This window comes from Oncorhynchus masou, chromosome 28, assembly GCF_036934945.1.
Source record: "Oncorhynchus masou masou isolate Uvic2021 chromosome 28, UVic_Omas_1.1, whole genome shotgun sequence".
Classification (NCBI taxonomy): Eukaryota; Metazoa; Chordata; class Actinopteri; order Salmoniformes; family Salmonidae; genus Oncorhynchus; species Oncorhynchus masou.
In genome coordinates this window covers 13760307-13786656 of record NC_088239.1, presented here as the reverse complement: position 1 = coordinate 13786656, position 26350 = coordinate 13760307, and the positions used below count along the sequence as shown (strand labels likewise).

General features: G+C 44.5%; 4 protein-coding genes across 9 annotated transcripts in view; 3 read left to right on the top strand and 1 right to left on the bottom strand.

Annotated features, from left to right (window-relative positions):
• The window catches only part of LOC135517194 (ribosomal protein S6 kinase alpha-3-like), a 63725-nt gene extending 57448 nt beyond the window's left edge, over window positions 1-6277 (top strand). The window contains exons 13-22 of one of the 2 annotated variants that reach the window (XM_064941280.1): window positions 11-113; window positions 233-345; window positions 724-846; window positions 1072-1161; window positions 1506-1664; window positions 1880-2041; window positions 2876-2952; window positions 3195-3312; window positions 3428-3568; window positions 3684-6277. In XM_064941280.1, coding sequence (XP_064797352.1) covers window positions 11-113; window positions 233-345; window positions 724-846; window positions 1072-1161; window positions 1506-1664; window positions 1880-2041; window positions 2876-2952; window positions 3195-3312; window positions 3428-3568; window positions 3684-3806 — 1209 coding nt within the window. In that variant the 3' untranslated portion in view covers window positions 3807-6277. Of the gene's footprint in view, window positions 1-10; window positions 114-232; window positions 346-720; window positions 847-1071; window positions 1162-1505; window positions 1665-1879; window positions 2042-2875; window positions 2953-3194; window positions 3313-3427; window positions 3569-3683 lie in introns of both variants that reach the window. The other variant, XM_064941279.1, reaches the window with a different exon arrangement.
• A 24-nt stretch (window positions 6278-6301) lies between these two features.
• LOC135517195 (zinc finger and BTB domain-containing protein 11-like) lies at window positions 6302-10429 on the bottom strand. Of its 2 annotated transcripts, none has more exons than XM_064941282.1 (2): window positions 10217-10429; window positions 6302-8771 (listed from the first exon to the last, which is right to left on the bottom strand). In XM_064941282.1, exon 2 carries the CDS (start codon window positions 8745-8747, stop codon window positions 7353-7355), a length of 1395 nt encoding a protein of 464 aa, XP_064797354.1. In that variant the 5' UTR covers window positions 8748-8771; window positions 10217-10429; the 3' UTR covers window positions 6302-7352. The 2 variants fall into 2 exon arrangements, with proteins under 2 accessions (XP_064797354.1, XP_064797353.1); XM_064941281.1 differs by lacking the exon at window positions 10217-10429 and adding an exon at window positions 9399-10074.
• Window positions 10430-10464: 35 nt separating this feature from the next.
• On the top strand, window positions 10465-14739 carry LOC135517196 (eukaryotic translation initiation factor 1A, X-chromosomal). The gene is made up of 7 exons (XM_064941283.1): window positions 10465-10651; window positions 11474-11557; window positions 12001-12104; window positions 12315-12365; window positions 13856-13937; window positions 14146-14237; window positions 14423-14739. The coding sequence occupies exons 1-7, from the start codon at window positions 10636-10638 to the stop codon at window positions 14426-14428; spliced, it is 435 nt and encodes a 144-aa protein (XP_064797355.1). The 5' UTR covers window positions 10465-10635; the 3' UTR covers window positions 14429-14739.
• Window positions 14740-17653: 2914 nt separating this feature from the next.
• The window catches only part of map7d2b (MAP7 domain containing 2b), a 29779-nt gene continuing 21082 nt past the window's right edge, over window positions 17654-26350 (top strand). The window contains exons 1-3 of one of the 4 annotated variants that reach the window (XM_064941276.1): window positions 17654-18107; window positions 20545-20610; window positions 21631-21785. In XM_064941276.1, the coding sequence (XP_064797348.1) occupies window positions 18068-18107; window positions 20545-20610; window positions 21631-21785 (261 nt within the window). In that variant the 5' untranslated portion in view covers window positions 17654-18067. The remainder of the gene's footprint in view (window positions 18108-20544; window positions 20611-21630; window positions 21786-26350) is intronic. The other 3 variants (XM_064941275.1, XM_064941277.1, XM_064941278.1) reach the window with 3 other exon arrangements.

The window sequence follows — 26350 nt, the reverse complement described above, 5'->3', positions numbered from 1 at the left end:
CTGTGTGTAGAAACTGTTCCGTAGAGAGCTCCACCCTCCCTTCAAACCTGCTACGGGACGACCTGACGACACCTTCTATTTCGACCCAGAGTTCACCGCTAAAACACCCAAAGGTACACACACACGCACACACACTTGCGTGCGTACACACACGTCTCTCTATCCATCCATGCCTCAATTACTCTTTCATCTTTTGTCGTTCAACCACTTGTGTGTCTATGTGTGTGTGTAGATTCCCCGGGGGTTCCGCCCAGTGCCAACGCCCACCAGCTGTTCCGAGGATTCAGCTTTGTAGCCATTACATCAGAGGAAGAGACACAACCACTACAGACTACTGTAGTACAGGTACACTCACACACATACAGACACACACACAGACACACACAGAGACACACACACACACACACACACACACAGACACACACACGCACACATACACACACACGTACACAGACACAGACACACACACACAGGCAGACACACACGCACACATGCACGCACATACACACACACACGCACACACACACACAGGATCTTGTAATTTATGACTTTTCATCTCTGTGTGTGTGTGTGTGTGTGTGTGTGTGTGTGTGTGTGTGTGTGTGTGTGTGTGTGTGTGTGTGTGTGTGTGTGTGTGTGTGTGTGTGTGTGTGTGTGTGTGTGTGTGTGTGTGTGTGTGTGTGTGTGTGTGTGTGTGTGTGTGTGTGTGTGTGTGTGTAGCAGCTACACAGGAATATGTCCCAGCTGTCAGAAGCATATGAAGTCAAGGAGGAAATAGGACTGGGATCATACTCTGTCTGCAAACGCTGTATACACAAGGCCACTGGCATGGAGTACGCGGTTAAGGTGAGACATACACCCCCCCAGAAAGCACTGATATTGACCATTGTATTGTTAGTAGTCAGAGCCGTACATACACACACGTTGGTACTGTGTGTGTGTGTTGTGTGTTGTGTGTGTGTGTGTGTGTGTGTGTGTGTGTGTGTGTGTGTGTGTGTGTGTGTGTGTGTGTGTGTGTGTGTGTGTGTGTGTGTGTGTGTGTGTGTGTGTGTGTGTGTGTGTGTGATGTAGATCATCAGTAAGGCCAACAGAGACCCAACAGAGGAGGTGGAGATCCTAATGAGATACGGACAACATCCCAACGTCATCACACTAAAGGATGTGAGTCTCACACACACCCATTTTTGTATTGATATCCTTGTGGGGGGACCAAAGAATTGATTCCCATCCCAAATCCTGTTTTCCCTAACCGAGCCATAACACGAACCTTAACCCTAACCCCCTAACTATACCTAACCGTACCCCCTAACCCCTAACCCTAACCCTAAACCTGACCCCTCAGCCTAAAATAGCATTTTTCCTCGTGGGGACCGGCGAAATGCCCCACATGTCTGAATGTTCTTTGTTTTACTATCCTTGTGAACATTTCTGGTGCCCATAAGGATAGTTAAACAAAAACACACACACACTATTGCACGGGTATAACCCTGCTGTCTCTGCTGTAGGTGTTTGATGACGGTAGGACGGTGTATCTGGTCACAGAGCTGATGAAGGGAGGAGAGCTGCTGGATAAGATACTGAGACAGAAGTTCTTCTCAGAGAGAGAAGCTAGCGCTGTCCTATACACCATCACCAAGACTGTTGAATACCTACACATACAGGGGGTAAGTGTGAGTGTGTGTGTGTGTGTGTGTGCATGTGCGTGCGTGTGTGTGTGTTAAATGACTCTTCAGTAGGAGGGCATATCAAGTTATAACCCTTTGATCCTACTTGTCTTTTTATTATTATTATTCTTTACAGCATACCAGTTGTCTTTCAATGTGTTGATGTGTGTGATTGATTCATTTATGAATTGACTGATTGGTTGATTGATTGCCAGGTGGTGCACAGGGACCTGAAGCCCAGTAATATCCTGTATGTGGATGAGAGTGGGAACGCTGAGTCCATCAGGATCTGTGACTTTGGTTTTGCCAAGCAGCTGAGAGCTGAGAACGGCCTGCTGATGACGCCGTGCTACACAGCTAACTTTGTAGCTCCAGAGGTATGTACCATGCCACACACTCTGTCTCTCTCTCTCCCTCTCTTTCTCTCTGTCCCCCCTCCCTCTCTTTCTCTCTGTTCCCCCTCTCTCATTCTCTCTCCCTCTCTTTCTCTCTGTCCCCCCCTCCCTCTCTTTCTCTCTGTCCCCCCTCTCTCTCTTTCTCTCTGTCCCCCCTCTCTCTTTCTCTCTGTCTCTCTGTCCCCCGCCCCTCTCTCTTTCTCTCCCTTTCTCTCTATCCCCCCTCTCTTTCTCTCTGTCCCCCCCCTCTCTCTTTCTCTCTGTCTCTCTGTCCCCCACCCTCTCTCTCTTTCTCTCCCTTTCTCTGTCCCCCCTCTCTCTTTCTCTCTGTCTCTCTGTCCCCCGCCCCCTCTCTCTTTCTCTCCCTTTCTCTCTGTCCCCCCCCCCCTCTCTCTTTCTCTCTGTCCCCCCCTCTCTCTCTTTCTCTCTGTCCCCCCCCCCCTCTCTCTCTTTCTCTCTGTCCCCCCCCCTCTCTCTCTGTCAACCCCCGCTCTCTCTTTCTCTCTGTCCCCCCTCTCTCCCTTTCTCTCTGTCCCCCCCTCTCTCTCTTTCTATGTCCCCCTCTCTCATTCTCTCTGTTCCCCCCTCTCTTTCTCTTTCTCTCTCCCTCTCTTTCTCTCTGTCCCCCCTCTCTCTTTCTCTCTGTTCCCCCCCCCCCTCTCTCTCTCTCTCTCTCTCTCTCTCTCTCCTCTTCGTTCTGACAATTCTCTCTTTCAAACTAGTCTTTTCTTCTCTCTTTCTCTCTTAACCGCTGATATTCTCTACATGTACCCTCTCATCCACTGACCATACAGTATGTGGGTGTGTGTTGTCTAGGTGTTGAAGAAGCAGGGTTATGATGCTGCCTGTGACATCTGGAGTCTAGGAGTCCTACTCTACACTATGCTCACAGGGTAAGGCTGTGTGTGTGTGTGTGTGTGTGTGTGTGTGTGTGTGTGTGTGTGTGTGTGTGTGTGTGTGTGTGTGTGTGTGTGTGTGTGTGTGTGTGTGTGTGTGTGTGTGTTGCGAATGTTTCCCTGGACTAACATTCTGGTATGGCTGTTTGTGTATTTGCAATTGTTTACCCTTCTCTCTTCTCCCTCAAAAAAAGAATAATCTCTCCTCTCTCCTCCCTCCTCTCTCTTCTTCTCTCCAGGTTCACTCCGTTTGCCAACGGTCCAGAGGACACACCAGAGGAGATCCTGGCTCGGATCGGCAGCGGGAAGTTCTCTCTGACCGGAGGATACTGGAACTCTGTTTCAGCAGAGGCCAAGGTACACACACACAATCACACACACTCACACCGAAGCCAAGGGAATGTTGTCAACATTCAAACACATACTCAATGGATGATAATGTTGTAATATGTTTTTGACCTCTGACCTGTAGGAGCTGGTGTCTAAGATGTTACACGTGGACCCCCACCAGCGTTTGACAGCCGGCCAGGTGTTGTGTCATCCCTGGGTCACACACCGAGACCACCTGCCCATGTTCACACTGACCAGACAGGACGCTCCACACCTGGTCAAGGTAACAGACACTTTAAATGTCCTGTTTTAACATCTCAGTATATTTTATTGTGTGTATGACACTATAAAGTGTGAGTTGACATTTTTTATTATCTAATTTGTTTTGTTTTGTGCAGAGCGCCATGGCAGCCACCTACTCTGCCCTCAACAGGAACGTTCCACCTGTCCTGGACCCCGTGGGATGTTCCACTCTAGCCCAACGGAGGGGGGTGAAGAAACTCACCTCCACTGCCCTCTGACCATTGACATTTCACCTCAGACTTATAACCCTGCTGGAGCTCTGCTCAGGCAGACAGACCTGGTTCCTCAGATGACCTGGACAGAACTCTGATGCACCTGGGACCTGCTCAGTTATTAACTAACCCAGTGGTCTTCACCCCTGGTGCTGGAGACCAGGGCTGGAACTACAGCCTATAGCCCTGTTGGATCAGGGCTGGAACGACAGCCTATAGCTCTGTTGGACCAGGGCTGGAACTACAGCCTATAGCTCTGTTGGATCAGGGCTGGAACTACAGCCTATAGCTCTGTTGGACCAGGGCTGGAACTACAGCCTATAGCTCTGTTGGATCAGGGCTGGAACTACAGCCTATAGCTCTGTTGGATCAGGGCTGGAACGACAGCCTATAGCTCTGTTGGACCAGGGCTGGAACTACAGCCTATAGCTCTGTTGGACCAGGGCTGGAACTACAGCCTATAGCTCTTTTGGATCAGGGCTGGAACTACAGCCTATAGCTCTGTTGGATCAGGGCTGGAACTACAGCCTATAGCTCTGTTGGACCAGGGCTGGAACTACAGCCTATAGCTCTGTTGGACCAGGGCTGGAACTACAGCCTATAGCTCTGTTGGACCAGGGCTGGAACTACAGCCTATAGCTCTGTTGGACCAGGGCTGGAACTACAGCCTATAGCTCTGTTGGACCAGGGCTGGAACTACAGCCTATAGCTCTGTTGGATCAGGGCTGGAACTACAGCCTATAGCTCTGTTGGACTTGGGCTGATGGTGACCACATTGTAGCGTCTCTCCAGTCTTTGCTTTGGACAATTCGTGTTGCCTCTAGACTCAAGAGACAATTGTCAGGAACATGAATGTGCTGTATTTAGATGTCTGTACTTCTGGGAACATTTGAGATACCTGCATTATGCATTTAAGACCCATATTAAAATGATGATGAACTGTATAATGTAGCTCTGTGAATAAACCTAAGTAGCCTCAAAAACAGTACAATATGAAGATAGGCTAAAACGGCTTCTCCAATAGAAATCCCAGACCACACTTTTCGGCAATGTTCTGGCGATGTTGGCTAGCTAAGCTCATGCGTAGAAACATGTCATCTGGTCTAACGGTCGTCTCGTGTCAAATCAAAGGCACTCCTTCCATATCATTTTTGGGGAAAATGTGTTCGTTCGTCAACTTCACGAGGTTGGAGTAATAACACGCTCAACTACTTAAGAAATTGGATCAATTCTAGGTTGTGGATTTAGATTTTGAGAAAATGAACAACTAAGGATGAATGTTTTACTTTTCTCATTGACTTCACAACCCCCAAACCCTGGTCAGCTTGGTCTGTTTCGCAAGCGTTCACAGATGTCTAACGATGTTGCATCTCTGGGTTTAGAAAATCTGTGGTAACCTCTTCTGTGACTGAGTCATCAGACAGGAACAAAACTAGTGATGTCATCAGAGTGAGAGCAGGTAGAGCTCCACTGACCCCGCCCCCTATGTAGAGACAAGCTCCTCCCAGTCAGCCACAACATCCAGAGTGAGGCCAGTCTGGACTGAGGTCTAATCATGGCTTTGGTGGGCCAGTCTGGGTATAGCCTGCCCTGTCCACGCCACACCTCAACATTTACAGACACCAAGGGAAACCTGATCCTTGACCAGTGTTAAGCAGTGGTTATCTGGACAGCGAGTCTGTGTATATGTTGATGCCTTCAAATGCTCCTCAGGACTCCTCTGAACCTTGTGTTTCCCAGTTCCAAGGTACATTTGAAAGCAGCATGCTTGGATGACGCCATGAGGAGTCTGTGTCCGACACTGAACTGACACTACTGTTCCAGTACAGCAGCTCAGGTTTCTAGATGAAATACCATGCATTTTATAAGTCCATTAACTGTGTCATGTAAGCACACAGGTGGGGTGGGAGAGGTCCATGGATGTAGAAATGTGTGGATAGAAGGGACATGATATTTTATGCTGAATTGAACCCTTTCAACCTGCCATCTGGAATGGCATGACAGTTGTGGAAGTAATCCAGTATGTTACTGTATGGGCCAGCTGGCACCTGCTGACTTCTGGTCAATCCCTTTAAAGCACTGTCTGTCTAATTGAATGAAAAAATATGTAGCTACAGTATCAATGACTTGTAGCAGTAGTATTGAATTAATGAGCTGATCCTGGATCGGTGGACAACTCCTACCTATTCGATCGCTCTCCCTCAGCTCTTCTGTATGTGTTGTAACAGTCTTTCAGGTTCTGCTTGACTGGTAGCAGAGCTGTAAGCTTGTGTGTTTGAGATGTCTGTATGTTTTTTTCTCCTTCCAGTTTGAGAGTAGATGAGATGTATTTTTTCTCTCCTTCCTCTGTCCCTATCCAGTGGAGATAGTGTCCCTTCCTCCACCCCTGCTGCTGTCTCCTCTCTCTGGTTTTGTATCTCAGTGGAGTCACAGTAGGACTTTCTATTGAACATAATAAAAATACCTTCAGTATACAACTGTGTTTTTCACTGACCAGTAAATACTACAGAAAGGTTTTTATTCAGACAACATACAGTCAACAGCATAGAGAACAATGCATCAAAGATGTTCTGTAATGGAACCAGTCGACACCAAAAGGCTCCAGGATGACAGGGCTACAGTGGTGTTCCGGTCTAATCTCTATTGGGCAGAGAAAGTTCACTTGGCTTCCGATTGGTCCAGAGAGAGTTCTCTCTTCTTTCCATTGGCCCAGAGAGTTCCTGATGTATACATCTGGCATAAATAGAAATGTACTAGAGTTGGCACTATTCCTTATTCTACATGACAGACAATCCATATGTTTTTACAAAGTAACATGTTCTATACAACACATTTCTTTGGGTACGATGCACCCTCTAACCCTGGAGTACTGTCGGAAATAAACAAGTGCTGATGAAGAGGAAGGTGCAGAACCAGAACAATCAAAGATGTAAACCTCATAGGATCATGTATGGGCTAATAATATACTCTACAAACAAATACAAACCCAAATGTTAACTCAGAAACACTTCATTACATTTGCGACTATCACATTTTACATTAAGCTACTTACAGCTAATGTTGTGTAAGACAATTCTCTAAATCTAAATTGATAATAGGACAATACAAAAGATTGAACTGAATTATCTCTATAATGAATGACAGGTAAATACATACCATGTAGGATATTATGGGGCTTATAAAGGGCTTACAACGCTTTGAAGGCGCATGGCCTTCAAGGTGAAAGTGACAAATACTGTACAAGTGGGCTACAATCTGAAAACCAATAGGAATCCCATCTTTATAAACCTAAACTCTCTAAATGACATTAAGCTTAAAGGTCATTTCTCCCATTCCATCTGTATCGATAAATCAAACAGCTTCAGAATTAACTTACTGTAACAACCAAGTAGTAGCTGTTCTTTAGTTAGATCATTTGATCCCAGTCTCAGGTTTGTCCTGTACAGGAATATTCACTAATAAAGTTCCCAAGTCAATTTTTCATGTCAGAGGAGGGGCGTGGTTATGGGACAAAGGGGAGGGGTTAAAAACACAACTAGATTGAGATTCTATTTATTTGGTCATAAATTCTTCTTTGATCTCTTGTAGATGGGCATGGTTGTTTGGTAGAGGAGAGGGGCTTTTCTTCAGAGGGGCTGTACTCTGATTCCCTGTATTGTCAGGTTTGTTGATTTTCCCAGACTGCTGGTCCAGCTGCTTCTGGTTGCATCTGAGAACGTGGTTTTTCAGGTGGACAGTGAGGCCCCTCTGGGTGACCTGGTAGATGTGACACTCATAGCAGTAGTAAGGAGTCACGGCCACGTGTCTAACCTGATGTGTTAGAAAGTTGTTGAGCGAGGAGAAGTTTCTTTCACACATCTCACAGCGCGGGACCCTGCCTGGGTGTTCCGTGTTGTAGTGCTTTTTCATTGTGAATTTATTCAGCATCTCCACAGAGCAGAAGGAGCAGCACAACATCACTTTGTAGAGACTGGTGTGACTACGAGAGTGCTTGTCGAGGACTGTCTGGTTTCTGTAGTATGTATTGCAGAGTGGGCAGAAGAATTTCTTACGGCTGGGTTGGTATTTATTCTGATGCTCCCCGACTCCTCTGGCTTTCCAGATAGCATCCAAGTCCTTTTCCTCCCTGTTGTCCTCCTTCACATGGTGCAAGCAAATGTGAGTCCTCAGGGAAGCCTTGGATCGGAAGATTTGGGGGCAGAGTGGCACTGAGCAGGCGTATTTCGCATTAGTGCAGCCGTCCGTTTTATGCTCCAGTAACTTGCTTCGGTACTGGAAGGTGTTGCTGCACTGTGGGCAGCGGAACTCTGCCACCCTCTTTTTCCCCTCCACAGTCTGACCTTTCTGTCTCTCCCTCTCTTCCTCCCTCGCCCTCTCTGCAATCATCTTCCATTCGTCTTCCTGGGTTTTCCTCCTCTCTTGCTCATATCTCCACCATTGCGGCCCCGGAAGCTTTCTCCGTTTCCCCTTTTCCCCCCACATCTCTACTGTCCTGCTCTCTCCCCCTCCCTCCATCTGCCATACCTCCTCCCCTACCACATATTCCCTACATTCCTCCTCCTCCTCTGGGTTTGAGTTTTCTATCACAAACACTCCCTCCACCTCCCCCTCGCGCACCGTCACATTCATTTTCTCTTTCCTGTGAAGCTCTGTTACCATGGCATCATAGCCTCCATCCTCTCCTTCATATGGGTGAGTGTGTGAGTATTCCATCCCATACTCTCCTCCATCATCCTTCCTCTCTCCTGTGTGCGAGTCTCCTATTTTCACCACTCTAATCTGGTCATAGCTCTCTGCAATGCTCTCATCCTTCCCAACATCTTCCTCTTTGATTGAACTAAACGACTTGCTGAGTGAACCCAACAAATTGTTCCAGTGATTCACCTGCGAATCCAACTCCCTGTCCACTGGCTCCTCCTTGATGCCGGCCATTTTGCCTTCCACCATCCCAGTCACCCTCTCAGTGTACACCTGTTAGAGATGAACATGAAGTGTTTCATTTAGAAGCAACATTATTCTATTAAAGTTTTAGTGTTGAAGGTTGTGCTTCATGTACCTCTAACACACAGAAAGCTCAGATTCACCAGCTCTGCAAGCTATGTCAAAATATGTTCTTTGCTTCGTTAGGCTATTTGGTGATCAAAGGACGGATTTTGACAATATAAACTTTGTATATCTGCTAAATCGGAGTTTGAATCAGAGCGTCATGTGTGCACAGATAGATACTACTAGTTCAGGGCTACACTTGGTTTAATAAACTGTAGGCTAGGCCTGGAAGGCAATTTTAGGTAGCTATAAAGTCTTTCAAGATCCGCCAATAAGAACTAAAAATATGTTTTTGCTGATGGAGTGAAAAGATAAAGAAATTAACTAGTTAATTGACGGCAAATGTTTGAAGCAATTGCGCCGCCATCTTCTCTACTAAAACATTTTCAGTCTATTGTCTTTGATTAATGATCCTATAGCCTAGGCTACTGTTTTTGATGCTATAGCCTAAACAACAGTTTGGCACAATGTTAAATTAAGTTTAATAAAACATGTACAAATAATAATAATAATAATTGTAGTCTAGCCTCATAGCGCGAATATCATACTCACGGTGTGTTTCCGATAAACCGATGTTTTATCAGAGGAATAAATCGATGGGATTGCGTCAAGATTTAATATTAACCTCGTGGTGAAACCGAGATCAAGTTTTGTGAAGCACTCTTCTGCAAAGTGGTCGCCACATAAACGGGAAACATCTGGAATTTGCTCTCCCGGGTTGCTTCCATTGATAAACTGTAGCCACCGTTGGCGTCTCCGGGGTTCCTCTGGTAAACTGTAATGAATAATTGCGTCCGATTGACTGGCGCATCCTCTAACAATGCATTTATGGATTTCCATTGCGTTCTTCTCTTTAGCCAGTTATTTTCTAATGAAACTGAGTCACAACTTGATGTACGTTTTAGCTACAAATGTTGTGTCGTCGCCGAGGTGTGACAGCTGCGTTTGCACACACTGACCCGGACTACCAGTATCTTTGTTATTGCTGTCTGCTATCAGTTAGCACTGTGGCTAAGCTATCTACAGTGTAGAGTAACTCATTTATATCCGCACGTTGACTTTCCACTTTCTCTCTATCTGGCTATGAAGTTCGAACAGTGGCGAATTCAGAAATATCCATGGATATGTGTAAATTCAACCACAATCATATTTTCCAGCTACCAAAATGTTATAATTTATCATGGATTGCTAAAATAGCTAGCAAGTTGTTCTTCTTCTGTTTTATTATCAGAAAATGTGCTCTATCGCCACCTACTGTAGTGGAGTGTTTCTACTGAACGAGCATTTAACCAAGGCTATATTATTTTTATTCGAATGGATCATATAAAATGTATATTTAATCGATAGGTTTTATTATTGTAAACACTTACCCAGTTCCAGCATATGAAAATGTTAACATATTAGTCAATACGTTCCATGTGTTTCCACTGTGTCTGTGGTCCAAGTAAGTACATTTACAAAGATATTTTCAAATGAATATATGATTTGTGTAATGGTTTGGTGTGTTTGATTTAAATGTGTAATATTGTTGCATTCCGAAACTTAAATGATAAAGAAAGACCGTAACTAGCTAGCATGGTGTATTGCTGTTTCACATGTGTAAATAAAGCTTTACCATTTTGTATGACATGCCATGCGCATGCGTAAACCGGTGCACGAGTGGTGAATTGGTTTTCCGTGAATTCTGCCGGGAGAAATTGGGCCGTTTTTCTTTCTCATTATTGTTCATAGAGCAGTAAGCGCCACCCAATCACCACGGGACGAAGAGAAGATCTGAGCTGTAAAGAATATGCCCAAGAATAAAGGTAGTGTTAGAAGCGCCGTCTATTCCCGGATCTTGTCCTGCAGTCTCTGACGACTTCAGTCTCTACACGCAGTGAAAACGTGACACAGTTGAATAGCTAGCTAACATAATGACTAACGGTAACCACCAGCTTCGTAGCATATATTTTCACAAATCTAGGTACGTACAGACTATGTAAGTTAAGAGCAGCCGGCTCGCTGTATTGTCGTTCTGACGTTAAATTGTACTGTTAAGGGCGCACATGACCTGTCGTCTAACTAGCAACTGTAGTAGAACCCATTCAATCCACAGTCAGCTAGCTACATTTGCCTGAAGGTTTCACGTACCGACTGTAGTTGGCCATATGGCAGATCTGCGCTCTATTCATGTAAAACATTTTCACATGTTGCTGTAACACATCATGTACCTCCTGTAGTTGGACTCCCGAGTGGTGCAGCAGTCTGAGGCACTGCATCTCAGTGCAAGAGGCGTCACTATAGTACCTGGTTCGAATCCAGGCGGCACAATTGAACCAGCATCGTCGGGGGTTTGACCGGAGTAGACCGTCATTGTAAATAAGAATTTGTTCTTAAATAACTTGCCTAGTTAAATAAAGGTTAGATAGAATAAAAGTTGGTGATGTGGGGTTGACATTGAAACACTATAATAATATAGTATAGGTTAGGTATCTATTGGGTGTGGTACTCTGATTTCATAGTGGAAACTCAAAACCTTTACCTACATAGCTATAGTAGTTAAATACAGTCTGAGCGAAAGTGTCTGCTGAATGACAAAAATGTGAGTGGTCTGTATGACTTAATTTATTTATCTCTGTCCTCTCCAGGTAAGGGAGGAAAGAATCGTCGACGTGGAAAAAATGAGAATGAGTCAGAGAAGAGAGAGCTGGTGTTCAAAGAGGACGGGCAGGGTGAGTGGAGAGTGGAGGGGTCTCTGCCAGGACTTGTGTGGGTGTAGGCCTTTGTTCCAGCCAAACAGCAACATGGCTGAATCAAGTCTTTGTTGAAGACTATGATTAGTTGGTGTGTTAGTGCTTTGGCTGGAGCAAAAGCCTGCACGCACACCAGTTCTAGAATTAGAACTACCAGTCTCTCCCCAGTGTGGAGTACCTCAACAATGCTCTAGAATGTACAGCTCCCTTTTTCCCAAGTTTCTGGAATGCAGATAAAAATGCAGCCCTGTTTTTAGAGCAGACGTGTGTTCTATTGAGGGTAAAGTTATACAAGCATAATGATCAACATGGCCCTACTACGTGGGAGCAATGTAACCCTCTCCCCTGTGCTGTAGAGTACACTCAGGTGTTCCCAACTCCTGAGATGTTGTGTATGTTAAGTCCTTCTCTCTTTCCTGTAGAATATGCCCAGGTGATTAAGATGTTGGGTAATGGGAGGTTGGAAGCCATGTGTTTTGACGGAGTTAAGCGGCTCTGCCACATCAGAGGAAAACTCAGGAAAAAGGTAGGAACACACGCCCATCATATTGACACACAAGGGGAAACCCTGAATGATGCAGACTCAATGTTTTTTTTGTTTTTTTTCTCCCCACGATGGACTATCAACCGCGACACAGCATGGGCTGCAGTTGTGTGTTAATGAATTCTTCAGATTGTTATCCATTCATCTGATTTATGTCCTTGTAAAAGAGTCCTTCTGTTGTTTTTCTTTCAGGTGTGGATTAACACGTCAGATATCATCCTGGTGGGACTGAGAGATTACCAGGTGAGATGACCAGCAAGTTTACGACTGCTGCTGCTGTTGTTGTGGGTGACTGTGCATTTGGTTGTCACTTAGGGCTGGGCGATTTTTATATGGAATTATTTTGATTAATTCAAATGTGTTTTTTAGCACAAAATGTATCGCAATAATGAAGTGTTGTTTTATGAGCGTTTATGTCCACTTGTTGTCTTTTTGTTTTATCTCCTTTGTTCCTGCTGTGCCTGTGTGTACATTCCCACTCATACACCAAGTCCCTGCCACTCACAACAACAGATGAAAAATCACTTCTTCCTCCATGACGTAACGTTGTTTCAACTCACTGTTTACGTTTGAGGTTTGGTCCAACAGAATGGGTGCTATGGACACTGAAAGACACAGAAATTATTTGAGTGTCATCGATGAGAACTAAACCTTTCTAGCGATACCTTTTCTATCTCTCAACTCATAAAACGTACAGAGAGTTGACCCTACTAAAACAGAAGTAGCATTATTTCTGGAAAATAAATGTTCATTTTCTGTGCAACGTGCCACTAGCAGAATTTTTGCCACCGGCTGTGTTAGCTATCTAGTTGTTTTATAAATGTGCAATGAGAATAAAAATACACATTTATATCAGTAATTGGCAACTCATTCTGAGAAATAAGTGTCTTATCCAGGTAGGCTACTTGATTTCAACATCTGAACCAAGTGGACAGGCCAGCATGCTGTTCAAGCAGTTGGAGGCAGACAGAAGAGTGTGTTCATAGGTCAACTGATCTACCTTGTTAGGAAGCAAATAGATCCAAGTTGTCTAGGCTTGAAATATAAAGATTATCTGACTAGTCAGTAGCATGTGGGCTTGTGCTTGAGAGAGTGTTTATTAGACCTGTGTTACACAGGAGGTTGGTGGGACCTTCACTGGGGAGAAGGTGCTCGTGGTAATGGCTGGAGCAGAAATGGTGTAATGGCATCAAACACATGGTTTCCAGGGGTTTGATGGCATTCCATCCCAGCCATTATTGTGAGCCTTCCTCCCCTCAGCAGCCCCCTGTGCTGTGTCAATGTTCTATTGTGCCTGCTACAAGAGGTTGGCCCTTTTATTAGTGGGGATGTGCATGGTTCTGGTTCAATTTGTAACAAAAGGGTATTTTCATTGACTGAGTTGAAAGCCAGATCAGTGATTATTGCAAAAAAAGAGCTGGTTAAACTATTTGGATTAAATAATGATATTATTAGTTGGTCTTATGGTTGTGGAAGGCCTATATTTAGCCTGGGTATACTTACGCACTCCCTGAATTCATTAGATTATTGCTGGCTGTTTTGAATGCAGTTTATTGACCTTTTAATTGTACAACAACGCTTATTCAGAGAACATGTTAAAAAAAACTATATATAAATCGGAAATCGCCCATAAGTTTGGAAAAAATAAAGATGATTTTTAGGCCATATCGCTCAGCTCTATTGTCACTGTATCATAGAAGTGTCTGAGTTGGGTTTTTTTTCTCCTGCTATAGGACAACAAAGCGGATGTGATCCTGAAGTACAATGCAGACGAGGCCAGGAGTCTGAAGGCCTACGGAGAACTGCCGGAGCACGGTGAGTAGTCGCTACGGTAACAGCTAATGGGATTGGAATAGTGGTCATGTAGGAGAAAAGATGAGGAAAGAAAGCTAGAAATTATTGACAGCCCATGATGACTACGACTGGACCAACGATTGGTTTTGTAGATATTAAATTCATGGGTTGTTTTGTTTGCACATCCTTGTTGTCTCTGACTCCTCCTCTTCCTGTCTCGTCCCCTCAGCCAAGATCAACGAGACGGATACCTTCGGTCCCGGGGATGATGAAGACATCCAGTTTGACGACATCGGCGATGATGATGAGGACATTGATGACGTAAGTGCTCAATCAGCATCTTGTATTGCTTTCTGTAGGTTGGAACTGCTGCAATGACAGGATTAACCATCTGGTGACCCTCCATCTGTATCTCTTTCCCCTCCCTGCCCCCTCTCTACCCACCTCTCGCCCCCCAACCCACCTCCTCTCACCCCCACTTTCTTTCCTCTGTCATTATTCTCCAGATCTAAGGACCTTCTAGGGGAAGGTGTAATTTTTACCATCTGCTCCGAAAATCAGCACAGGACTTCGATACTTGTGTACTGGAATCACTGTACCCACTGCCCACATTTGTGGCTGTGTTACCTATTGACGACCCCGCCCACACAACATATTTCAAGGGCGTTCAGCCCTCCCACTAACTCATTGATAACATGACTGCAGCTGCTCGCAATTTCTTGCAGTGTCTTTTTTAAATGTATTTATATCGATTTCATGCGGAGTGGAATTTACTTACAAGTATAGAATCTCTAGATTTGCAATAAAAATATGAACCATTTTATGTTTTGTCCTGCGTTCTGTATCATAGTTGATAGTTAGTATATTAGTTTGGATTAAATATGTTTATTGATTATGTAAAACTGATTCCTGAAGATGCCTCTGTTTTTCAACAGTGTATTTTTCTTTTGTTTCCCCATGTGTATTTTGTCTGTTGGTTTTATGTTTTGATCAACTCCCGGAGGGGTGTGTCACAAAGCATCACCACGTTCAAGGAAGTTAGGCCCACCTTTGAAAAACATTCAGATATAGCTACTACTTTTGATTTATTTCCTTAAATAATCTATAAAATTGGATATTTGTCAATTATACTGATGTCCATTTCATGTTATTTCAGAATATCTAGGAATGTTAATTGGCTTTTTCTACTTGTTCCTGCTTTGTGACCCCCCCCCCAGCTGCGGTTTAGAGACCGCTGAGTTCTGTCAGAGGTAATGGCTACCTCCTAACTACCCTGGTGGTCCAGTCTGCTGCTGCTGGAGTCAATTCCTCTGTTTCTTCACTGTCATGCCAGAGATGTCATGTGCTGCTTGGCATCTACAGAGGAGTTGGCTGCAGCTCATACACAATGGGACCAGGCTAGCTAAATATCACTGAACTGTGTCTAACACCATAGACAGCGCCTGAGCTACTATGATGTATAAGGCTGATTTATAGGGATTTCCAATAAAGAACTTAATTCCATGGACTTTTTGACATTACATTTTACGCAGCTCCTTTCTTCTCTGAGAAAGACTGGAGCCTGTGCTTGTATGTATCAACCACTAGGTGGTGCCACTGACCTACAGCTCAACCTCATCCACAGGGTTGTTGGTGGTGAGCATTAATATAATTATGTTAAAGCTTTTTTTGTAACCAGTAATACAAAGCTATATATATATACTAATATTTTTTTCTGCATCGAATGTTATTGGTCTTTATATGTGTGATGTTTGTAAATGAATGTCGGCATGAGGATGACACAGCAGGAAAGAACAGGAGAGGGACATACCCTTTACACATTAATGAGTGGAGCTGTACTGGGTTGGTGACCTGTAATCATATTTTATTGTCTCCTTCTCATATTATCACTGCTTCTGAGATGTAGCCTGAACAGACAGACCTTTATAAGCAGGGCAGACGTCTTGTTTCTATGTCCCGGGCAACGTATAGGTCAGTTCCTTTAGAACATACAGTATCTGACACGCGCATGTGTGAACTGTTATTTGGCACCACTGTTCTGCATAATACACCCCCACGAGGCCCAGTGTTATCAGATCACTGCACGTGCCATGTACAACGAAGCTCTGGTGCAGCACATTCTCTGTAAACGCTCACAGTAGTCAACCTTATTAAAATGTGTGTGTTTTCATTAGCCTAAATAATGTGCCTATAAACGCTCACTAGGGAGATATTTGGAGCTGGGTGAAAAGGGAGAGGGATGAGAGATGTTCTCTGTCCTGCCATGGTGTAACTGCTGTGAAATGGTTAGCTAATTAGCGAGGTGTGCGCTAACAGCATTTCAGTCGGTGACGTCACTTGCTCTGAGACCTTGAAGTAGTTGTTTCCCTTGCTCTGCAAGGGCTGTGGCTTTTGTGGAGCGACAGGTATCGAAGCTTCACAGGAGGCAGTTAATGTGCAGAGGATCCCTGGTTTGAGCCCAGGTACGGGCGAGAAGAGGGACGGAAGCAACACTGTTACATTGGTGCCGTGACCCGGATCACTGGTTGCTGCAGAAAAGGGGTGAGTGTAACCGGTGTGAAATGGCTAGTGGGGTGTGCGCTAATAGCGTTTCAATTGGTGACGTCACTCGCTCTGAGACCTTGAAGTAGTTGTTTCCATTGCTCAGCAAGGGCCGTGGCTTTTTTGGAGTGATGGGTAACGATGCTTCGTGGGAAGCAGTTGTTTATGTGTGCAGAGGGTTCTCAGTTGGAGCCCAGGTAGGAGTGAGGAAAGGGACAGAAGCAACACGGTCACAATGAATCGGAGAGAGAACCAATGGAAAAAAATGGATTTCTGCATGAAACAGAGATCTGAAAGAGGCTGTAAATTGCATTTGAATTAATCCCACCCCAGAAATTGGCTTCAGGAATTATAGTGCTTTCTTGTCATTCCATTCTGTGGGCCGCATCATGACTAAACAACTACATGGGGGACTATACCAGCCAGCCTGTGTAATGTAATTACAAATCAATGGGCAAGCATAGAAACATGTTTCATCTTGAGCACGTTTTGGCAACCATCAAACGGCTCCATAAATATTTTCATGGAGCCAAACTGCAGCAACAGCTGTTCCAGGTATAACCATGCATGTGGCCCCTAGGTGCCTCTAGCCCTACTCTGGGAAAGCTTGTGTGCCGTCAAGCTTCTATCTTCTCAGTGGGTTTCAAACCTTTTATGCTGTCCATTATGGGAGTACTTTCCCCTGACATCTTTATCATAGACCCCGCTGCTGATTCTCTGACTATTGGTTGCTGTTATTCACTGTTCCCTCTGCTCTATATTTAGTCTATGAATTATCCAATCGGGTTCTGCGTGTGTGGGAGAGAGACGTGAGAAAGAGACAGACCACTGAACCGACATGTGTGGACTCTATTTGATGTAAATAATGATGTAATTTACAGCCCTCTGGCACGTGTATGTTGGTATGTGACTTAAACCATACAGATATGGATTAAACTGTCTCATTAGAAATAATACTTTTTTATTTTAAATGGCCAAATGTATCAGATGGATTGACTTTGATTATCGTCGAAGACACTCGAACGCATTAATTTCCCCCGTCGGTTTCTCTCTCTCGCTCTCTCTGTTTCTCTCTCTCGCACTCGCACTCACACTCGCTCTCTTTCTCTCTCTCTCTCTGTTTCTCTCTTTCTGTTTCTCTCTCTCTCTGTTTCTCTCTTTCTGTTTCTCTCTCTGTTTCTCTCTCTCGCACTCGCACTCACACTCGCTCTCTTTCTCTCTCTAACTCTGTTTCTCTCTCTGTTTCTCTCTGTTTCTCTCTCTCTCTGTTTCTCTCTCTGTGTTTCTCTCTCTGTTTCTCTCTCTCTCTCTCTGTTTCTCTCTCTCTCTGTTTCTCTCTCGCTGTTTCTCTCTCTTCCTGGCATTACTCCACTCTGTTTCTCTCTCTCTCTGTTTCTCTCTCTCTGTTTCTCTCTCTGTTTCTCTCTCTCTCTCTCTGTTTCTCTCTCTCTCTGTTTCTCTCTCTGTGTTTCTCTCTCTGTTTCTCTCTCTCTCTGTTTCTCTGGTATTTCTATCTCGGTTCTGCCGCAGTTGTGTTCAGGCTGGTTTGATTTGTTGCTGCTGTTGAATCAGGAGTCAGACACACAGGTACAGTAGTGGTGGGAACAGAGATGACCACAGTCAAACGAGGCGCTGGGCACCAGGTGACAGGTGAGATGATGATGATGTGCTCAGGATTTACTGGCGGTTGTTTTGATTGGATGATGGTACTAGGCTTGGGATAAGGATATTGTTAGGGGATTGTGTTTTTTGCTCTATTCAATTGTTATTTCGATTAAATGAAATGTTTCCGTATTGATTAATGAACGGGCATGTTTGTATTATAGGGAATGTTACTATAACTCACCTGACTCAGTGAGTGTTAGCAGATTTGTTCATTTATTGATGTTAAAATGTGACTTATCTTTCAAGATGAAGAAACCATCTTATTTAACATAAGCTGTATTTATACCCATGGGGCAGATCTGACTGCATATATTTACGTAAATGTACATATCTTATGACAGTAAAGAACACCTGCTTCTTGCTGTGTGCATATAGCGTGTATATACACTGAGAATACAAAACATTAAGAACACCTTCCTAATATTGAGTTGCAACCCCCATGTAAATAGTCCGGTGGTCATTTGATCAGTTGTTCAGTCTTATGTCTTGGGGGTATAAACTGTGGTTAGGATTAGGGGTTAAGAGTTTCGGGTTAGGATTAGGGTTAAGAGTTTTGGATAGGGATTCGATTTTTGGGTTAGGGTTTTGGGTTATGGCTAGGGGTTAGAGTTTTGGGTTAGAGTTTTGGGTTATGGTTAGAGTTTGGGGTTATGGTTAGGGGTTAGAGTTTTGGGTTAGAGTTTTGGGTTAGGGTTTTGGGTTATGGCTTGGGGTTAGAGTTTTGGGTTAGGGTTTTGGGTTATGGTTAGGGGTAGAGTTTTGGGTTATGGCTAGGGGTTAGAGTTTTGGGTTAGGGTTTTGGGTTATGGTTAGGGGTTAGAGTTTTGGGTTAGGGGTTAGGGGTTAGAGTTTTGGGTTAGGGTTTTGGGTTATGGTTAGGGGTAGAGTTTTGGGTTATGGCTAGGGGTTAGAGTTTTGGGTTAGGGTTTTGGGTTATGGTTAGGGGTTAGAGTTTTGGGTTAGGGGTTAGGGGTTAGAGTTTTGGGTTAGGGTTATGGCTAGGGGTTAGAGTTTTGGGTTGGGGTTTTGGGTTATGGTTAGGGGTTAGAGTTTTGGGTTAGGGCTAGGGGTTAGAGTTTTGGGTTAGGGCTAGGGGTTAGAGTTTGGGTTAGGGGTTAGAGTTTTGGGTTAGGGCTAAGGGTTAGAGTTTTGGGTTAGGGCTAGGGGTTAGAGTTTTGGGTTAGGGGTTAGAGTTTTGGGTTAGGGCTAGGGGTTAGAGTTTTGGGTTAGGGGTTAGAGTTTTGGGTTAGGGTTAGGGCTAGTGGTTAGAGTTTTGGGTTAGGGCTAGGGGTTAGAGTTTGGGTTAGGGGTTAGAGTTTTGGGTTAGGGCTAGGGGTTAGAGTTTGGGTTAGGGGTTAGAGTTTTGGGTTAGGGCTAGGGCTTAGAGTTTTGGGTTAGGGCTAGGGGTTACAGTTTTGGGTTAGGGCTAGGGGTTAGAGTTTGGGTTAGGGGTTAGAGTTTTGGGTTAGGGCTAGGGGTTAGAGTTTGGGTTAGGGGTTAGAGTTTTGGGTTAGGGCTAGGGGTTAGAGTTTTGGGTTAGGGCTAGGGGTTAGAGTTTGGGTTAGGGATTAGAGTTTTGGGTTAGGGGTTAAGGAAAATAGGATTTTAAATGGGAATCAATTATCCCACATGGATAGTAAAACAAACATGTGTGTGTGAACATAGACATGATCCTGCTGCACCTTGATGTAGTGCTGTTTCTGTCTGTTGACAGTCTGCCAGACAGACAGCCATAAACCACACAATACCCACTGTCCTCTAGCTAAATGGAGGGATGACCTCCAGGCCACCTGGACGATGTATATCTCTCCCCCTCACATACAGACTAGGCCGGGGATATAGTGTCTGGCCGACCGGAAATCAAACATTGAAATAGAATTCTATGGAATCGAACCTGCGTGTGTCAAGATTGACTGTGTGAGCCCACTGTGCTAAAGTTTAATGTTCAGTTCTGGCAGCTGTGTGTGACTGACTCTACCCTCCAATTAGCAGTCATGACATCGCCCATCATCACTGGGACAAGACCACTCACCAATGGGCATGTGTCCGCTTCTCGTCTGTCGTCCAATCACAACAGCCCGACCATTTTTTTATGTATTTTAACGACCTTCCATTGTATCTGTATGGGCTGGATTCATGAACCAGATTAAGTTTACTCCTGGACTAAAAAGCATGTATGTGCTTAATCCGGGTTTGAGTAGCTTTCTCCAAGAAGGGCTGAATATCTACTGGGGATCCAGTTTGCTGTTAATTGAATGCGTCTTAGTCTTAGCACTGGTACAACCAGTGGTGCACTGCAACCTCTCCAATGTTTTTCTAGCTGTATGAAACACGTGATGTTCTGTGAGTTTCCCTTCTGTTCGTAATTACCCCTCTATATGCTCACTGACTGTCTCTCTTCTCTCTTCTTCATGTGTGTAAGGGTCACCGCGGATGGACAAAGTGCAGCTCGCGAGAGGGAGGAGAGAGGAGAGAGAGAAGAGTCATGGTATGAATCACTGCTTCCAAACTGAACTGACTGGATGGCTCTGTCATCTGTTGTTGTGACAAACACACCATGTGTGTTTTACTATCCTAGTTAGGACCCAAACAATTGATTCCCATTCAAAATCCTATTTTCCCCAACTCCTAACCCTAATTCTAACCCTAAACCAGTGGTGCATGGATAAGATCACAATCACTGGGAAGCCAAGACATTTTCGGACCACTGAACAACTATTGATTTAGAACCACAGAGAGTTACAGGAGCTGCCTCCACTATTCCAGCATCATTTCAACATCATCAAATCACCTCTGCTTAGTCTAATACAGTGACAACTCAAATATACCAAAAACAACTAGCTAGCCCCCGGGGAACAACAACACAAGGAGACGCAACAATTCAAGTTGTTTCTGTCAATGACATATGCTCTCAATACGATTTGATATGTGTGATGCCAGAATCCAAGCTGGTTTCCCTTGACACTTTTTTTTTGGTGCGCCAGGACCATTCACAGTTGAGCTTGCTTAGTTTAGCTCAAAGCTAATTGGCTATTATTCTAGACTTTTTTTGTTGAGGCCGAATGCTTGCTCGCTTCCCTTGCATTCAATGCTACCGGCGGCAACAATGTCATACTTTTATTTTTTTGTCATTTTTTGTATTTTTTTATTCTTTAACAATGTCATACTTGTTTGGACCAGACAGCATCAGATAAATGGCCTACACTGTTTCGCTCGCTTAGATGCTTTCTCCTGTGAGATTCAGCCTGGTAAATTTTTTGAGGAAGCCCGGCTTCCCTTGGCAACCATGAATACATGCCACTGCCCTAAACCCAACCCCTAAGTCTAAACCTAACCCCTGAGTCTAATTCTAAACCTAACCCCTAAGTCTAAACCTAACCCCTAAGTCTAAACCTAACCCCTAAGTCTAAACCTAACCCCTAAATCTAATTCTAAACGTAACCCCTAAGTCTAATTCTAACCCTAAACCTAACCCCTAAAGAGTGTGTGTGTGTGTGTGTGTACCTAGAGGAGTTTTTGCGTGATAAAGAGCAACGTGTACGGCAGCAGCTGGAGCGTTGTGCAGACAAACGAGGGAGGAAGATGGAAGAGCAGAAAAAAAGGGAGGAGGAGAGGAGGGCATCAGTGGAGGAGAGGAGACAACAGCAGGACGAGGAGGAGAAGGTCAGAGGTCAAACTACTATGCTCCCTCCATAGAATTAGGAATTTGAATACTACAATGGACAGGAACATTCTTTTGACAGTATAAAAGGTCAGACATTTTGGTCAGGGAGTTGGTCAACCATGGTCAGCCTGTACTGTGATAAGAGTGTAAAACAATGAATTTGAAGAATTTATCTGCACTATTATAGCTAGCCAGACAGTTTTAGAGGAATGATTCCATAAATGTGTCAAATTACAGTGGGGCAAAAAAGTATTTAGTCAGCCACCAATTGTGCAAGTTCTCCCACTTAAAAAGATGAGAGAGGCCTGTAATTTTCATCATAGGTACACTTTAACTATGACAGACAAAATGAGAAAAAAAATCCAGAAAATCACATTGTAGGATTATTAATGAATTTATTTGCAAATTATGGTGGGGAAAAAAGTATTTTGTTATATATGGTCCTGGTGACTGGACCTTTTTTGGAACACCATTATTTTGGTCTTACTGAGATTTACTGTCAGGGCCCAGGTCTGACAGAATCTGTGCATAAGATCTAGGTGCTGCTGTAGGCCCTCCTTGGTTGGTGACAGAAGCACCAGATCATCAGCAAACAGCAGACATTTGACTTCGGATTCTAGTAGGGTGAGGCCAGGTGCTGCAGGCTTTTCTAGAGCCCACGCCAATTCGTTGATATATATGTTGAAGAGGGTGGGGCTTAAGCTGCATCCCTGTCTCACCCCACAACCCTGTGTGAAGAAATTTGTGTGTTTTTTGCCAATTTTAACCGCACACTTGTTGTTTGTGTACATGGATTTTATAATGTCGTATGTTTTACCCCCAACGCCACTTTCCATCAGTTTGTATAGCAGACCCTCATGCCAAATTGAATCGAAGGCTTTTTTGAAATCAACCAAGCATGAGAAGACTTTGCCTTTGTTTGGGTTTGTTTGGTTGTCAATTAGGGTGTGCAGGGTGAATATATCATCTGTTGTACGGTAATTTGGTAAAAAGCCAATTTGACATTTGCTCAGTACATTGTTTTCATTGAGGAAATGTACGAGTCTGCTGTTAATGATAATGCAGATGATTTTCCCAAGGTTACTGTTGACGCATATTCCACGGTAGTTATTGGGGTCAAATTTGTCTCCACTTTTGTGGATTGGGGTGATCAGTCCTTGGTTCCAAATATTGGGGAAGATGCCAGAGCTAAGGATGATGTTAAAGAGTTTTAGTATAGCCAATTGGAATTTGTTGTCTGTATATTTGATCATTTCATTGAGGACACCATCAACACCACAGGCCTTTTTGGGTTGGAGGGTTTTTATTTTGTCCTGTAACTCATTCAATGTAATTGAAGAATCCAGTGGGTTCTGGTAGTCTTTAATAGTTGATTCTAAGACCTGTATTTGATCATGTATATATTTTTGCTCTTTATTCTTTGTTATAGAGCCAAAAAGATTGGAGAAGTGGTTTACCCATACTTCTCCATTTTGGATAGATAATTCTTCGTGTTGTTGTTTGTTTAGTGTTTTCCAATTTTTCCAGAAGTGGTTAGAGTCTATGGATTCTTCAATTACATTGAGCTGATTTCTGACATGCTGTTCCTTCTTTTTCCGTAGTGTATTTCTGTATTGTTTTAGTGATTCACCATAGTGAAGGTGTAGACTCAGGTTTTCCTGGTCTCTATGTTTTTGGTTGGACAGGTTTCTCAATTTCTTTCTTAGATTTTTGCATTCTTCATCAAACCATTTGTCATTGTTGTTAATTTTCTTCGGTTTTCTATTTGAGATTTTTAGATTTGATAGGGAAGCTGAGGGGTCAAATATACTGTTAAGATTTTCTACTGCCAAGTTTACACCTTCACTATTACAGTGGAACGTTTTACCCAGGAAATTGTCTAAAATGGATTGAATTTGTTGCCTAATAGTTTTTTGGTAGGTTTCCAAACTGCATTCCTTCCATCTATAGCATTTCTTAATGTTACTCAGTTCCTTTGGCTTTGATGCCTCATGATTGAGTATTGCTCTGTTTAAGTAGACTGTGATTTTGCTGTGGTCTGATAGGGGTGTCAGTGGGCTGACTGTGAACGCTCTGAGAGACTCTGGGTTGAGGTCAGTGATAAAGTAGTCTACAGTACTACTACCAAGAGATGAGCTATATGTGTACCTACTATAGGAGTCCCCTCGAAGCCTACCATTGACTATGTACATACCCAGCGTGCGACAGAGCTGCAGGAGTTGTGACCCGTTTTTGTTGGTTATGTTGTCATAGTTGTGCCTAGGGGGGCATATGTGCGAGGGAATGCTGTCACCTCCAGGCAGGTGTTTGTCCCCCTGTGTGCTGAGGGTGTCAGGTTCTTGTCCGGTTCTGGCATTTAGGTCGCCACAGACTAGTACATGTCCCTGGGCCTGGAAATTATTGATTTCCCCCTCCAGGATGGAGAAGCTGTCTTCATTAAAGTATGGGGATTCTAGTGGGGTGATATAGGTAGCACACAGGAGGACATTTTTCTCTGTTAGGATAATTTCCTTTTGAATTTCTAGCCAAATGTAGAATGTTCCTGTTTTGATTAATTTAATGGAGTGAGTTAGGTCTGCTCTATACCAAATTAGCATACCCCCTGAGTCCCTTCCCTGTTTCACACCTGGTAGTTTGGTGGATGGGACGACCAGCTCTCTGTAGCCTAGAGGGCAACCAGTGGGTCCGACTCCTCTATACCAGGTTTCTTGCAGGATGACAATGTCTGTATTACCGATTTCTTTGGTGAAGTCCGGGTTCCTGCTCTGTAGGCCAAAGGCAGATGACCTCAGGCCTTGGATATTCCAGGATGATATAGTGAAGGCTTTTTGTTCCATAGAGTGTCCAATGTTATTGGTCGTGGTTTGGCCTCAGGCCAGTAAGTGTGAGCAGATCCTGCTGAGCATCTGGTACATGCCATTGGCTTGGGTGAGTGTGAGAGTGGGGGTTGGGACTGTTTGCCCGCTCACTACCTGGGCGTATGAGTGGCTTCCATGTTGAGGCCCTCTTTGCGGGGGTGGGGTGCATGGAGTGGGCAGGAGTGGCATAGGTCTGATCAGAGGGGGCCTAAATGGGGTGTGGGCATGGTTGATGTGTGGGGGTGGGATTGGTTGGGGTGGGGTTGTGGATGTGTCTGGGGGTGCTGTGGTCTGGATGTAAATCCTCCTGGCGTGGGTCCTCTATGTGTAGGTCCAGGGGGGGGGGTCCTGCAGGTCTGGGAGGGTGTCTCGCTGGTCTGGATGTAAATCCTCTTGGCGTGGGTCCTCTATGTGTAGGTCCGGGGGGGGTCCTGCAGGTCTGGGAGGGTGTCTCGCTGGTCTGGATGTAAATCCTCTTGGCGTGGGTCCTCTATGTGTAGGTCCGGGGGGGGGGGGTCCTGCAGGTCTGGGAGGGTGTCTCGCTGGTCTGGATGTAAATCCTCTTGGCGTGGGTCCTCTATGTGTAGGTCCGGGGGGGGGTCCTGCAGGTCTGGGAGGGTGTCTCGCTGGTCTGGATGGGGTGTCTACTGATCTGTTGCTCCTGAGTGAAGTGTTGGGGATATGTTTCAGAGCAATGTCCTTTAGGGTTCGGGCAAAGGTGGGCACTGCTGCCTTGTAGAGGTGGACCTGCTCTCTCTCTCTCTCTCTCTCTCTCTCTCTCTCTCTCTCTCTCTCTCTCTCTCTCTCACACTCCCTCTCCCCCTCTCCCCCTCTCCCCCTCTCCCCCTCTGTCTGTCTGTCTGTCTGTCTGTCTGTCTGTCTGTCTCAACTGATTCTTTGAAATTCAACGGTGGACATTTTGTGTTCCGTCTAAGCCAGGGCTGTGCTGGTGCGTTTAGAGTTCAGGACGCCCATCAGGGTCCTAACCCCAAGATCAAACTATTCTCTTCCCGCAGGGTGGGGGTTGGGAAGGGGGGAGGGTGCATTGTGTGTCTATTGCATACAGCCCCCCCTTTTATGTTAACGACTTAATGATTGGGCGGTCTCTGGGGCTGCATCATGACATCATCGCTAGCGTATCATATGTAATTTCCTGGAATTAGACAGTACATGTTGCATATATCTGTCATCATACACACTTCCCTTACATAATAAAGTGTTTTTGGAACACTTCACAAGTGAAATTCATGTGGTTTTCAAGACACACACAGACAGAAATACATACACAAACACACACACATAAATACACATACACACACATAAATACACACACAGGGTGTACAGTACCTGCAGGGTGTAGTTTCCAGTGTGGGTCTAGAAGAGGATCTAGACATGAACAGTAGGACCAGCTAGATGAATAAAATAGGATGGGATAGAATGGATATGAAGCCAGGGGTCGTCTATACAATTGATGTTGGTTGAATATTGCTGATCGATTAGATTAAGTTAATCTATTAATAAAAAAGCACTCAACTGATTGAATCTGTCTCTCGTTATTTAGAAGTGTGTGTGTGTTTGTGTGTTTGTTTGTGTGAGTGTGTGTGTGTTCTTCTGTAGAACTAGGGTTGCCGTAGCGACATCATCCATTATCACCTACTCTGCTTCTCCCTCTTTCTCTCCCCCTCCTACCCTTTTCTCTCTCTCTC

Coding starts and splice junctions, on each gene's coding strand:
- LOC135517196 (XM_064941283.1), top strand. Junction 12,105..12,314: donor GAGGAAAACTCAGGAAAAAG/GTAGGAACACAC, acceptor TTTTTCTTTCAG/GTGTGGATTAACACGTCAGA. Junction 12,366..13,855: donor TGGGACTGAGAGATTACCAG/GTGAGATGACCA, acceptor CTCCTGCTATAG/GACAACAAAGCGGATGTGAT.
- LOC135517195 (XM_064941281.1), bottom strand. CDS start 9,686: ATGGAAATCCATAAATGCATTGTTAGAGGATGCGCCAGTCAATCGGAC. Junction 8,772..9,398: donor CGGTTTATCGGAAACACACC/GTGAGTATGATA, acceptor CATCTCTAACAG/GTGTACACTGAGAGGGTGAC.